Genomic DNA, 15,697 nt, shown 5'->3' on the forward strand with positions numbered 1-15,697 from the left:
TCTCATTTTAAAAGCATTGATAAACACCAACCCTACTAATCTCACACAATTGTTACATATTCATCCAATATTTGACAGATATTCAATAAATCCTTGCTATATACCAGGTACTTATAAAAGGCTATTACAAACAAATTATTATGATTGATTACAATTATATGATCTGACATTATCCAGATGACACCTGAAATGACTGTACTTAGGAACTCTTTAAAAATTCTTATATATCAAACCATAAGAGGAAACAAATATTGTTCAAATAAATTGTCTTAATTTCTTTTATTTTTCAACAACATTGTTAGTGAAAGCAAAATGGGCAAAACTTGGGCTCTTTTTATTGTCTCTGTCATTTTCCTTACTCCTAGCCCTAAACAGAGAAGACGGTAAAAAAAAAAAAAAAAAAAAAAAAAAATGAAGTAGCCCAAGGCAATAACAAAGAAAGGAAAAACAAAGAGGCTAGGTAAATTTTCTTTGCATAATCATGAGTTAATTACTCAAGCTGATATCCTTCCCCTGAGGGCTTACAGCTTTCCACAAAAGCTCAGTCTAACAGAAAAAAAAAAAGAAAAAAAAAGTCATTTTGCTTTATCCATCTGGCCCGATGAGGACAGCTTCAAGTTTTACAGATTCTCATTTTCCTCTTCCAGTTTCCTTTAAAGTAAAGAGAAAAGTGGAAGAATCCTATGGTAAGTCACCTACTCTCTGAATGCAAACTAAGTTTTCTATAGTTTATTCACATCACAAAGACATGACAGACACTCCAACAGATGAAAACACTACTCAGATCCATCATAAATTCTACCCCTAGAATGGGACCAGGAGCCAGAGGCTGGCTGACAGGTCCTTAAAATGTGAAAACCATATAGTACTCATTGCATATCCTGAGAATAATGTACAAACCATACTCCAGTCAACATTTTTATAAATGGGAAAGGCACCTATTTTGAACACTTTTATGCTCCTAAGAAAATAAATGTTAACCTGGTGCTATAGGCTTAGAATATCTTCAATACATATTTATTGTTGTAGAAAGGATAACAAATCAGAAGTAAAAAATTTAGGGAAATAAACGGGAATATGACTATAGAAAATTATTTCGACTGAACATATATTCATCCTTATCCCTTTAAAATGAAGTCTTGAAAAATTGCCTTACTCTTCCTTGTGAAACCTAAATCATTTCAGAGTTAGCAAAATAATGAGCAACTGTGACTAAATTACAAGTCAATAACAGTAACTTGAGTGTGGGTTTTTTTGTCTGTAAATTGTCTTTTGAGGCTCATTTAATATGTCAGGTACTGATCACACTACTTGGCACATGACAAGCTCTCAATAAATACTAGCTGCTGGTGCTGTTATTATTTCCACCACTATTTATCAACCAGTGAACACTTAAATCATATGGATTACTTAAAAACAATAAACCTAGGGATCTGTTGGCCTCACAACCTATGGTTGTTCTCTCCAACCTCCAAAGGAGGTCAGATTCTGGCGGACTTCAAGTACAAATGATGAAGAAAGATAATGGGAAGATGGATAAGGAAAAACTGCAGAGCAGGCAACCAAAATCAATACTTAGGAAACATTAAAGCCCTTGACCAAAAGCTTAAGAGAAAAAAAAAAGAAAAGGAAAGGTGGAAAAATAGTAATCCACTTTCTCCTACTCTGTACCCCCTCCCTCAAGCAGACAGAGCAAAGTTAGATAAAGCCACAGGAAGGGATTATGATCCTAGGAGAGTTTACGGAGGCAGAAAGTTTCTGAAACTTGGGGCACTCTTACTTGGGCTTGTGAGGAGGCTTTTTGATTCCTTCCTGAGTATCAGTGTTAACTTCTATTTTGAGGACAGAGAATAGAGCACAAAAAGCTGAAGCAGGAAGTTGGTGGGGGGCTTAGGACTTATCAGGCACAAGTGAGAAAGGCAAAAGAGTAGAAAAGATGGAAGAAATAAAGGTAGAAGTTCTATCAAGGAGTAAATATGTATTAGGAGAGACCATCTTTTGTGTTTTGTGGAACTGATAATGGTAATAAACCCCAAGCGTATTATAGACTTTTCTTCAAACATATTTCTATATGTTTCTTTAATATGTTTTCTTCAGACATTATTTCTAACAAAAAAGGTATATTAAAATTTTTAGGATTACAGTTATGATTGTGAAGTGTGCTATTTAAAAAAATTAACAAATATTATTGGCCAATTTAAAACATAAGATCTTAATTGCCTTCCTAATCTAGTATCCCATTTTTTTTTTGCTGTTTGTACACTAAACACAAAAGGTAAACTCTCCATTTTATCAATTCCCAAATGATAACTCATTAAAAAAAAATTAGTGCAAGGGGAAAAAGAGGGAGAGGACTTTTTGTATGTCAACAGAAAACCTGGTACTTTAAAAACTGTATTGTCACTTAATCCCAAAGCAATCTGAGTACCGAAGTGGCTTTTAGCAATCCACTTGCATTAGTTTATATTCACGTACAGCAAGCCAACTTCTTTAGCAGTTAAAGATTAATTGGTAACTCTGGAAAATGAAATTAAAAAGGATATTGCCTAAGATATAGTCACAAAACTATAGTTTTATTAACCAAATAGAAAGTTATAATTCTCCAACTTTTAGATATTGGTCTTCTCAGTTTAAAGTTATCCTCATAAAAGTTTTAACAAAACAATTTTTAACCAAAAACTATCACTTACATTGTAATTTAAGACTGGCTATAAGAAAGATACCTAAAAATGTAATAAACCAAAAGCTATAACTTATTATTGAAAAAAATCCTTCTTTTGGTATTTTGGAACTAAGGCCACCAGTATTTTGAATCTGTCTGTAAGAAATACACCTGAAGCATCTATGTGATCGAAAAGGGAGCAATTTGAGTTTTCTTATTTTTGATAAGTAAAATTTATAAGATGTAATTTAAGATCAAAATTTTTTTTAAATTTAAATTTCATTTCATAAAATAAAAATGTTCCTGCAAGCCTTGGCATATACTAATTGCATAAGGACCATGCATTACTAGGGTATATGCAGAAAAGGAAAATAAATTCATGAAAATTTCAATTTGCATAAGTCAGAACTAAAGCAGTGATCATAAAACAATTTTAAAATCATTAAATGTAGGAATGAAAGTCATTAGTAGGGTGACTCCCCTCTCCCCTAGGAAAAATGTGTTGAGCCACCTTCACTGCAAGTCTCAAAGAATCCCTGGTCTCTGCAAGGAATGAAATAAAGTGGACTTGACCTTAGGTGATAAAAAGGCTTAAAATATTTTTTCAGGGCTTAAAATATTCAAAGCTCAAATGCAGTTTCCAAAACCAAAGAAACAGCTGAATAAACTTTCAATTTCAGCCATTTTAAAAGCCAAAATTTCTAAAGTTACCGGAAGAACCTCCTTCCACTTACTTGAATGACAACTTCAAGAGTTCCTAAGCCCGGACACAGCTGCTTGCACATTTCTAAAACTAGAAATTGCATTCCTTTTCAGAGGGCAAAATTGTGAGTAAATGCCAAAGTCTTAGGAGAATATGGAGTGTCCTAGAATTCAACAGAAGCTCACACTATAAGGGTGAAAGGACATTGCATATCTAGGAGAAAATTCAAGGTAAAGGAGGGAAAAATAATCTGGAAATGTCAGTGAAAAGAAACATTACTGCTAGCCTGGTTATCTTGTTGTCCCTGAAACATGTAGAAGGTATAAGAAGGATTCAGACACATTGTGAAGGTCTTGCATGCTTCATTATGAATGTCATGATATAGACTTACAGTGTCTGTTAAGAAAGACACCTAGTTGTTAAAATTCTGAAATAAATAAGTGGTACCAGCATCTTGTTTGTAGTAGTGTATGTCTTGATTACACATAAGATTAGCACTGGAGTAAATCCTAATTATACATAAGATTATTTCATTAATTTACTCCCAAAGGGACCTAATGACACATTTCTCTTTATCAGAAAGATAGATTTTAGATCTCATTAAGATCTTTTTGAGCTTGTGGTTAAAAAAGACCAATGGGAACCCAACGATATTTTTCCATACTTAGCATATATAAAGATGGCTTTAATCAAATACAGTTTTTAAAATCTGTTTATATAACAAATTCATTATACACATATACATCTTCTAAGCACTGGGAATGCAAAATCATGACAGCTGGTAGGAACTCGCACACAAGTTGTACAATGTGATATGTATGACATAGGATAAAGTAATTCTGCTTTGTGGGACACTTAAGGCTTCAGAGAGAAAGTAACAATTGCATTGGATATTTTAGTTAGAGTAGGATTTTTGTCCCTCACAGAAAAGCAAACAGTCTGGTGGGTTTGGAGTATAAAGTACGTGGCAATGAAAAGCAGGAGACAGACTTTAAAAGTCTGTTGGTTCATGCTAAAAAGTCTGGGCTTTACCTGGATGGCAATGAGGCACCACCAAGGTTTTTATTTTTCAACTTTTTACCTTGGAAAAAAACATTTTTTTTTTTTTGAGACAGAGTCTCACTCTGTCACCCAGGCTGGGGTGCAATGGCATGCTCTCAGCTCACTGCAACCTCTGCCTCCCGGGTTCAAGCGATTCTCCTGCCTCAACCTCCCGAGTGACTGGGATTACAGGCATGCACCACCATACCCAGCTAATTTTTGTATTTTTAGTAGAGATGGGGTTTCACCATGTTGGTGAGGCTGATCTTAAACTCCTGACCTCAGGTGATCTGCCTGCCTTGGCCTCCCAAAGCACTGGGATTACAGGTGTGAGCCACCATGCCTGGCCTATTTTGAAAAAATTTGAAGTCAAAATAATAGTACAATAAATACCTGTGAACCCTTCAGCTATATTTACCAATTGTTAATATTTTACCATGTTTGCTTCATCTCTCTACATATATATTTATATGTAATTTTTTTATTTTTGCCAAAACATTTGAAAATTAAACATCTGGATACTTTGCCATTAAATCCTTCAACATGAATCTCCTAAGAATTAAGAACTGTCTTCTATACCACAATACCATTATCACATCCAAGAAATTTAACCACCCATACAATTAAATGAACTACTACAGTCTATAATCAAATTTCTTTGACTATCCAATACTTTCCTTTGTGGTTGTTTTTTTCCCCAGTCCAAGATTCAATCAAGTACCACACATTGCATTTAATTGTGAAGTTTCCTCTAATCTAGAATTATCCCCTACCTTTTTCTCCTTTCATGACATTGACACTTTTTAAAAGAATCCAAGTTAACAGCCTTGTGGAGGCTCTCACAAGCTGTATTTGTCTGGATGTTTGCTCATGGTTAGATTCAAGTGAAACGTTTTTGGTAGGAGTACCACATAGGTCATGTTCTGTATTCCCCATGGTATCAAATCAAGAGGAATATAATGTCAGTTTCGACCACAGATTTTTAACACATGGAACCTGTTTCTTCATTAGATCTATGTGTTAGATCAGGGGTCCCTAACCCCTGGGCCACAGGCCAGTACTGGTCCACGGTCTGTTAGGAACAAGGCCACTCACAGCGGTGAGTGGCGGGTGAACTGTGGCATTAGATTCTCATAGGAACTGCACATGTGAGGGATCTAGGCTGTGTGCCCTTTATGAGAATCTAATACCTAATGATCTGAGGTGGAACAGTTTCATCCCAAAACCATCCCTCCCACCACCACCTCCAACCCCTGTTCATGGAAAAACTGTCTTCCACAAAGCCGGTCCCTGGTGCCAAAATGGTTGGGGACTGCTGTGTTAGATGATTCTGACAGTGGTATCAATGTCTAGGGTTTTTTGCCAAATGTTTCCAACAAACTAGACTGAGAACAGAATTTATATTCTCTCTGCCTCTTTCTTAGAGGTTACTGACATGACCTTCTTATTCTCCCAATATATACACAATACATACCATAGTAATCAGTCTTTAATTGTCAGTTACATAGCTATGTTAACTCATGATGGCATGAGCCTTAACTGAAATAACTTGGTTGTAGACCATGCACTGATTAATTCATGATTCCAAATGCACTATTAAGAAAAACTCAACAGCATATAAAGTTATTAAATCACTCAGTAGGTGACCATAGTTTTGCTGTCACACAAAAAAGTTAACAGTCTGCTTTTAGCTAAAGCCACTTATTCTTATTCCAAACACTGTTTTAGAATTCTTGGCTTCAAATAGTACCTAACATATCTTATAAGAAATGTGCAGTAAAGGATAATATACTTTTTCTTGAAGGAACTCAAATAAGTACAATGATGAGCATATAGGAACTATCTTTCTATTCCTGAAGAATATTAACTAAAACAGGTATTTCCCAAACTTGACCCTGTGTTTGGAAAAAAAAAAATGTGGTTTTCTTTTTTCTTCGAGACCGAGTCTTGCTCTGTCGCCCAGGCTGGAGTGCAGTGGCCATGATCTTGGCTCACTGCAAGCTCCGCCTCTTGGGTTCATGCCATTCTCCTGCCTCAGCCTCCCGAGTAGCTGGAACCACAGTCGCCTGTCACCACACCCGGCTAATTTTTTCTATTTTTAGTAGACAGATGGGGTCTCACTGTGTTAGGCAGGATGGTCTCGATCTCCTGACCTCGTGATCCTCCTGCCTCAGCCTCCCGAAGCGCTGGGATTACAGGTGTGAGCCACCGCGCCCAGCCAAAAATGTAGTTTTATGCTTACCTTATAGTTTAGTAGTATATATATTTATTATGTTAAATGGCAATTTTTTTTTTTTTTTTTTTGAGACAGGGTCTTGCTCTGTGGCCCAGGCTGGAGTGCAACTGGATCATAATCCACTGCAGCCTCAAACTCTTGGGCTCCAGCAACCCTCCTGCCTCAGCCTCCCAAGTAGCTGGGACTATAAGCGCATGTCACCATGCCCAGCTGATTTTATGTTTTGTAGAGACGGGGTCTCACTATGTTGCCCACACTGATCTAGAAATCCTAGCCTCAAGCCATCCTCTCACATTGGCCTTGTAAATATTTTTAAAACTACTAGTTATAAAAAATGTTAAGACCCTTAAAAGAAGTTAGTAAAAAAGACATACCTGAGTAAAAATATTATGTGTTTGGCTTAAAATCCACCTAGCATCAGCATCAGGTGCTACTATTAATTTCAAGGTCCCAACATAAACGTCAGAACATAAAGTCCAGAAGTGCTGTTCCTGTAAACTGTAAACTCCTTGCAACTGCTGTACCTGAAATATAAAGGAGAGATATTAACATCATAATCAAGTTAAGCACTCCCTTTTACTTAAGTTATTATGCAACATATCAGTAAACATGGATTCTATCCTCCACTTTAAAAAAAGGAAAGGAGGATGTTTGAATAAATAAATAAATAAATACTCTTGAGTACTAATTATGTGCCAGGTACCATGACAAGTATTTGGGAAATATAAACAAACACGTATCAAAATTTGTAGGACACACCTGAGAGTGTGCCCCACAGGGAAATTTACAGTCACAATCACTTTATAAAGTCCAACACTTATTTATGACTTGGAAAAAAAACTATTAGAAGGACACTTCCTTAACTTAATATAGGCTAACTACCAAAAATGTACAGAAAATACAGATGAAACATTAGATGTATTCCCTGAAGATCAGGAAAAAGACAGATACCCAAATCACTGCTATTGTTCTGCATCTCCATATTGATCTGGAGGAGCTGAAATAAGATCAACAACCAAAAGTTAAAAGAAAAAAGCTCAATGTGAAAAGATCTTTATAACAATTACAGCAGTTTACAAAGAAAGAGGGAGCTTCTCTGTGAGTGTGTTAACTACCTATCTCCAGAAATGGTCAAGAAGCTGTAATACCAACTTGATGTCATAGAGGAGATTTTGCAACAGACAGAAGGCTGGGCCAAATGCACAATAAGATCTTTTTCAGTTCTGAGATTCTGATTTTTACATAATCTACCTGGGAAGTTAAGAAAATGTTGATCTTATATCTATCAAAAATATTTATTTTTTGTCAGAATTTGATGAATGTAGTCATTATTTTCTATAAACTCCAAGACAGTTGATAGGAAACTGAGATAGTATCTACCGTGCCTTCTTTAAAAACTGCTTTTATTGGGGAAAAAGATCAAGGTGTACTTTTTCTTCCTCTTTTTGGACTCTGACAACATAGCTGTTTTAGCCAGATATCCCTCCACATTTTTCTACATGGCATCCTCATGGATGAGGCCTTAAGCTGAGTTCCACTGTTAATGAAATAACCTGGTTGAAAAGATTTCTCCTACTTCGATATGTGGCAGTACAAGTACATGACTGCAGTTATCTTAAAACACAAAGTAAAGAATAATTCCTGTAGAAACTGGCTTAATTTTACAAATTAAAAAATGGGAGGAAAGTGTAGTTACAGATGAAAAGGGCAGTGTGGCACAGTAGAAAGAAGATGACCTTTAGAGTCAGAGTGACGTGGATTAGAATCCTGATTCAGCCACTAGCATTTGGACCTAAGGTGAGCCTCAATTTTACCTAGGGATAGGAAGACGATACTCACCCTGTAGTTTATTGTGAAGAAGAGAAACTCTCTCTCTCTATATATATACACACACATATATAGGTTATATAACATATATGTTATATATACATATACATATGCATATGTATATGTATATATGTATATGTATATATAATATATACACACATGTATATATGTATATGTATATGTAATATATACACACATGTATATATGTATATGTATATGTAATATATACACACATGTATATATGTATATGTATATGTAATACACACATGTATATATGTATATGTATATGTAATACACACATGTATATATGTATATGTATATGTAATACATACATACATGTATATATGTATATGTAATACATACATACATGTATATATGTATATGTAATACATACATACATGTATATATGTATATGTAATACATACATACATGTATATATGTATATGTAATACATACATACATATATGTATATGTAATACATACATACATGTATATATGTATATATAATACATACATACATGTATATATGTATATATAATACATACATACATGTATATAAGACATATAGGTTATAGAACATATGTTATATGTTGTATAACATATATGTTATATGTTGTATAACATATATGTTATATGTTGTATAACATATATGTTATATGTTGTATAACATATATGTTATATGTTGTATAACATATATGTTATATGTTGTATAACATATATGTTATATGTTGTATAACATATATGTTATATGTTGTATAACATATATGTTATATGTTGTATAACATGTATGTTATATGTTGTATAACATGTATGTTATATGTTGTATAATGTATGTTATATGTTGTATAATGTATGTTATATGTTGTATAACATATATGTTATATGTTGTATAATGTATGTTATATGTTGTATAACATATGTTGTATAACATATATGTTGTATGCTGTATAACATGCTGTATAACATGTTACATGCTGTATAACATGTTACATGCTGTATAACATGTTACATGCTGTATAACATGTTACATGCTGTATAACATGTTACATGCTGTATAACATGTTACATGCTGTATAACATGTTACATGCTGTATAACATGTTACATGCTGTATAACATGTTACATGCTGTATAACATGTTACATGCTGTATAACATGTTACATGTTGTATAACATGTTACATGTTGTATAACATTTATGTTACATGTTGTATAACATGTGTGTATATATACATATACATATATATATATAAAACAATTAGTAACAATTATGCTGATTGATGCTACCTTAAAATAATAACAACAAATCTTGAATGGGCAATATGTAATTTCCCTGTATCAAAAGATTATTTTATACCTTCTCCTTTTTCCTCTAGCCTTCTGATCTCTCTGCATGATTACACTGCCTGGTACATTATAGAGAAAACAGAAGTAAAAAGAAAATCCCTTATCCTTTACCATTAAATCTACCAGTGACCTCTCATCTATGTCAGCATTTCTGCATTCCCTCAGAGGATCTAGTACCCCTGCTACTATCAACAGTTAATCCTTCCATTGTGCTTTGGGTTCTATCCTTTCTCATCTTCTCATGATGTCATTCCTTTAATAATGTCCTTTAGTACTATAACAATTTCTTCCTCTCAGACTGTTACCATCAGTTAATGCACATGTTCTAGAACTATGCTGTGCAATTCAAAAGTCACTAGACATATGTGACTATTTAAATGAATGGAAATTAAGTTAAAAAGAATCAGTTACACTAGCCACATGTGGTTTGTGGCTTCCATATTGGACAGTGCAGATTATAGAACATTTCCATTATTGGGGAAAGTTCTGCGGGATAATGCTGTTCTAAACATCCTACTTTAAAAACAAAAAAATACCCTCTTTCCTGATAGTACATCCATATCCGCTATCAACTCATTTCTCTGCTCCCTTTAACAACACTTCTTAAAGGAGTTGTCACTTCCCCATTCATTTTCTCCTTAATCCACTCAAATCATGCTCCCCTCTCCAACACTCCAATGAAATTGCTCTTAACAAGGTCAGTAATGGCATCCAGAATGCCAATCAATGATCACTTCTTGTTTTTACCCTCCTTGACCCCACAGAAATATTCAACACAGTTAATTACTTCCTCCTTCTTCAACTCTGTGATCCTACACTCTTCTGGTTTTCCAGCACACCACTAACCACTACCTTTCCTGGCTTTCTCACCTATGCTCCAAATTTAGAGTTGAAAGCAGAGCTAAAAGAGTAGAACTAGAACTTCTCCGGAGGTAATCAATACAATCTTGATGTTTTAGATGTTATTCATATATTGATGACTTATAACTCTTTCTGGTCCTAATCTGTACCCAAAACTCAAGATTTTCAGATCCAACTACTTAAGTAACATTTCTCCTAGAAATATGGTAGCCATTTCCATTTTAACATATCCAGAATAGAACTCTTCATTTGGGGAGATTTTCCATCCTCAAACCTGTACCAACAAGGCCTCAGTCTCAGTAAGTGGCATTACCATCTACCAAGTAATAAGCCAACACTTTCTCTCCCCTCTGCTAATATAATCCACTTCCAAAAACATATCCCAAATGTGAAGAAGAATATTTATCTTCACTGTTACCACTGTAATCTAAACCAACATTGTTTTTCACTTAGAGGACAATAACTTCATAACTGGTTTTCTTCGCTTTCATCCTCCCTAGAATATGTTCTCTTCATAGAAAACACAATAATCTCTTAAAAACATAGGATTTATGACATTTCTATTGCCTAAAAGCTTTCGAATGCTTCCCACTGAGTTAGAATTAAATTTAAATCTATGACCCAAAACCCTAAGTGATCTTGCTCCTGCCATTCTCTCCAGGCTTTCAAGCCATTCTTCCCTTTATTTAATATGCTCCAGCCACAATGGCCTTTTTTATTCTGTTCTTCAAACACAAATTAAATCCAGACATAGCACTTTTACATTAGCAATTTCCCTTGCCTGGAACATTCTTCTCCAGTATTTTCATATGGCTAGCTCTTTCTTGTCTTCAAGGTTTCAATTTCCTTGAATATAACTTCCTTAGTGAATCTAAGGTAGCCATCCATGACTACCACATCACTTTGTTTTATTTCTACTATAGTAATTCTCATTGATATTTTCTTATTTATCTACTTACTGTTTAGTTACTGTATTTCCCCAATGGACTGTAAGTCCCATGAAACAGAGGCACTGTCTGTCTTGTTTACCATCACCTCCCCAGTACTTTAGAAGAGTATCTGGTAGAGTGGGAGCTCAAAAACTCTATGTTGAATGAATATCTCTGCTATAGATATTCTATATTTTTAAAAACTACTCAATTTCTAGATCAGAACAATTTCTACCACATTTTCTTTAGTAAAGTTCAATATTTTCTGACAATTTTATTCTGGTTTGTATAAATGACATTTCATGGTCAGCATTCAATCTTGGAAGAAATAGTCAATTATACACACGTTACCCATATTTGTGAAAGCTGAAAATCAAGAGATTGAAAACAGCATAAAATCCAATGGTTTGGAGTATTTGAAACTCACCCTCTGATAGCACTGAGGCAGAGTATTTTCTAATAGGGGAGGAGTTCTCTGCATTAATATTCCAACAGATTCTCTTAAAAGAGGAATAACACTAAGGAAAAGGAAGACAACAATTTATTAAAGTCACATTCTGCTAATCCCATCCGGCAAGAAAGTAATAATATGCCTCCCTACGGTAGAATATAATAGGACTTACAGGAATAATATGAGAAAAAACAATCAACCAGTCATTGTTTTAGATTTTCCATGTGATCAGTAAATTATCCGAAGTAAAAGTAAAAGAGCTAGAGAAAATGTATTAATGTATGAAAGAGTAAAGCTATAAAACTGAAATAATATCATATCATCTAAACCCAGCACATTTTCAACTGTTAGTTAAAATATGACTCCACATGGTCAGAACCTTCCAAAGTAATCATAGTAGCACTGATAAGGAAAATACAAAAAAATGAATACATCAGCCTATTTGTCCAATATCAGTCATATTTCATTACTTAAAAAATATAGAAGCCTGGTGATAACCACAGATGTAGTGAAATGAACTCAGCTCCTCTAGGGATGGTGCCCAAAAGTCTGCATGTGTTGATGTACTAGTCCTCAATTAGTATTTGAAACTACTGCTTTAGGCTATTTGGATGATTAAATGTACACAAAACAGGCCGGGCGCGGTGGCTCATGCCTGTAATCCCAGCACTTTGGGAAGCCAAGGCGGGTGGATCACAAGGTCAGGATATCGAGACCATCCTGGCTAACACGGTGAAACCCCGTCTCTACTAAAAATACAAAAAAAAAAAAATTAGCCGGGCGTGGTGGCGGGCGCCTGTAGTCCCAGCTACTGGGGAGGCTGAGGCAGGAGAATGGCATGAACCTGGGAGGCGGAGCTTGCAGTGAGCCGAGATCGCACCACTGCACTGTAGCCTGGGTGACAGTGAGACTCTCCGTCTAAAAAAAAAACACACAAAACAATTAATAGTAGAATGGTGAGGGTGACTCTAATGCAATGCCTTTCTAATCTAGCACATATCCAATTCACCTTAGAGTTTTATTTTGTTTTCACTTCTGATATATTGAATCAGAATCTTTGAGGGAATGTCCAAAAAGCTCTCCATGTGATTCCAATGATTCAGACTGGTAATGTACTGTTCTACTGCTTGAAGTAGATTGAGAGGGGAGGTCAGAAATAGCTTCACTACACTTAATAGCTTAAATCAGTGCTCACTTAAACTTACAGAATCTCAAAATTTTCAAAGTAAAACTTCTGATAATAGCTGTAGATGATGAAGATAAAAAGAACATCCATCTTTCAAGGAAGAGCTCATAAGAAGAGTAGAAGCAAGTGTACTTTCAGGACTGGTGTTATTCTGACAGATGGAAAGGAAAGAGAGGTACCAAGAAAGACCCAAAAGAATAGAGACAATGCTTATCTGGCTCACTATTATATTCTCAAGGTCTAGCAAAGTGCTGGTCATAAAGTGGGCCCAATTGCTGGTTAAACGAATGACAGAAATACAGATAATCAAATGTTTCAGACTCTGCCCTGAAGAAGGGCATAGGGCACAGGAAAGAAATGAGGAGACTGTTTTCATACTTTAAGTGTATAGTGATAAGTATTTGGACAAGGAGGGTAACCATAGGAACAAAGACAAATAGGAAAATTAAGCAAATAGAAATAACTGGTGTCTAACTGGATCTAACGAAAGACACAGTGAGAGCAATGTTAAGGACAAACAGATTACTAAAAAATATGGAGAAGATGGCAGTGATGAGGATAGAAAGCTAAATGTGGACAGGAGTTTCAGTCACATTCAAGTAAAAATATTATCTAGTCAATAGTGATTTAAGAACCAAGAAAAATTAGATGTCACCCTTAATTCCTTTTTCTCCCTTAAATCACCAAGTTCTCGTGATTTAATATCCTAAATATTTCTTGACTCAGTTCCTTCCCCTTCATTGTACTACGCATGTCCACAATAATATCCGTATCTTTTACGTGGATTATTATAATAGCTTCCTAAGTGGTCCCTTCAGCTCTAGTCTTATTTCCTCAAGTCCACGTAACAGGCAGCTTCAGTGATGGCTCCCAATGACCCTGCCCTATGTAGTATTCATGCCCTATGTAAAGTTTCAGGACTTAGTGACTTGCTGCTAATGAACAGAGTATGACAAAGTGATGAGACATCACTGCCAAGATTAAGTAAAAAGACTCTGGCTTCTGTCTTGTATACCCTCCTCGTTTGCTTTCACTTGCTCTCTCATAGCTGCTGTGTTGTGAGCTGTCTATAGTGAGGACCATGTGGCAAGAAACTGAAGGATACTTCTTGAGAAATACTAGACAGACCCTCAGTTCAACAGCCCAAAAGGAACATAATCCTGTCAGTAACCACTTGAGTGAGCTCAGAAGTAGATTCTCCCCCAAATGAACCTTGGAATAACTGCAGCCCCGGCTGCTACCTTGATTACTGCCTTGTGAGAGATCCTGAGCCAGGCAACATAGTTAGCTATGCCCAGGTTCCTGAACCACAGAAAGTATAAGATAATAATGTGTATTATTTTAGCTACTAGGTTTTGGGGTACTTCACTATGTATCGACAGATAACTAATACAACCATATTTTATAGAGGCGTTAGACTAATCTACATAAAATAGGTATGTGACCCTATCCCTTTACCACTAAGAAATGTGTCAAAAGCTCCCCACTGCCTAGGGAATTAAGTGCTGGCTCTTTTAGTGCTGGCTCTTTAACATAGTATATTTTTGGATCTGGCCCCTCTATCTTCACCTCCTATTAATCCTTGCTTCATATTTTAAGCTCTCCAAATATAACATACTTGTACTTTACCTTATGCTGTTTCTTACTTTCATGGTTTTGCTCAAACCATAACTTCTGCTTAGAATGTCCCTAAGCCGCCCTACAGTCTTACATTTCTTCTTTAAAATCTCAAGTGTCACCTCTTTTAGGGTATATTTCCTGATCCCAAACTGTCTTCTACACTGTATGAAGTGTCTTCTCTGTGTTCCTATGAAAAAAATCTGTGCTACCTACACTATTACTACATTGCATGATAATTATCAGATTGTGTTTCCCCCTCCCTCTAACCAGAAAGCTGCTTTAAGGTAGGAATTATCTTATTTATGTTTGTAAACCCAGCATCTCAGATGGTGTTTGGCAAATAAATGTTTATGGAACAGAATTTGTAGCTGAATCTGTTAAACATAATTAATTCATAAATTTTAAAAGTATATCTAAGGCTAGGGATCAATACTAAATCTTAAATAATATATGGAATCATTAGCAGTTAAGAAAAGGCACTAGGTAAAGAAAGTAAAGTCACAGTAAGTAAAACATCTGGAAAAAGGGGAAACATATTTCCAGCAACAGTAAATGCCTCAATGAAGAAAAACAGAAACAGAAAAAGGCCATCAGATTAAACAATGCAAATACTGGCCGGGTGCAGTGGCTCACGCCTATAATCCCAGCACTTTGGGAGGCCAAGGCGGGTGGATCACGAGGTCAGGGGATCGAGACCACCCTGGCTAACACGGTGAAATCCCATCTCCACTAAAAATATAAAAAATTAGCTGGGCGTGGTGGCCGGCACCTGTGGTCCCAGCTACTCAGGAGGCTGAGGCAGGAGAATGGCGTGAACCCGGGAGGTGGAGCTTGCA

At 35.6% G+C, this 15,697-nt stretch overlaps 1 protein-coding gene across 2 annotated transcripts in view; it reads right to left on the bottom strand.

The window, feature by feature from the left end:
* SLC30A7 (solute carrier family 30 member 7) overlaps positions 1 to 15,697 on the bottom strand; it is a 100,647-nt gene that overhangs the window by 23,032 nt on the left and 61,918 nt on the right. For both annotated transcript variants that reach the window (XR_008669054.2, XM_019036298.4), the window contains exons 9-10: positions 12,032 to 12,122; positions 7,017 to 7,166 (exon numbers count right to left, since the gene is read on the bottom strand). Coding sequence is in view for 1 of the 2 variants with exons in the window: in XM_019036298.4 (XP_018891843.1) it covers positions 7,017 to 7,166; positions 12,032 to 12,122 (241 nt within the window). In the remaining variant the exon portion in view is untranslated. The remainder of the gene's footprint in view (positions 1 to 7,016; positions 7,167 to 12,031; positions 12,123 to 15,697) is intronic.

The sequence above is a fragment of the Gorilla gorilla genome, chromosome 1 (assembly GCF_029281585.2).
Source record: "Gorilla gorilla gorilla isolate KB3781 chromosome 1, NHGRI_mGorGor1-v2.1_pri, whole genome shotgun sequence".
In the NCBI taxonomy this organism is placed as follows: Eukaryota; Metazoa; Chordata; class Mammalia; order Primates; family Hominidae; genus Gorilla; species Gorilla gorilla.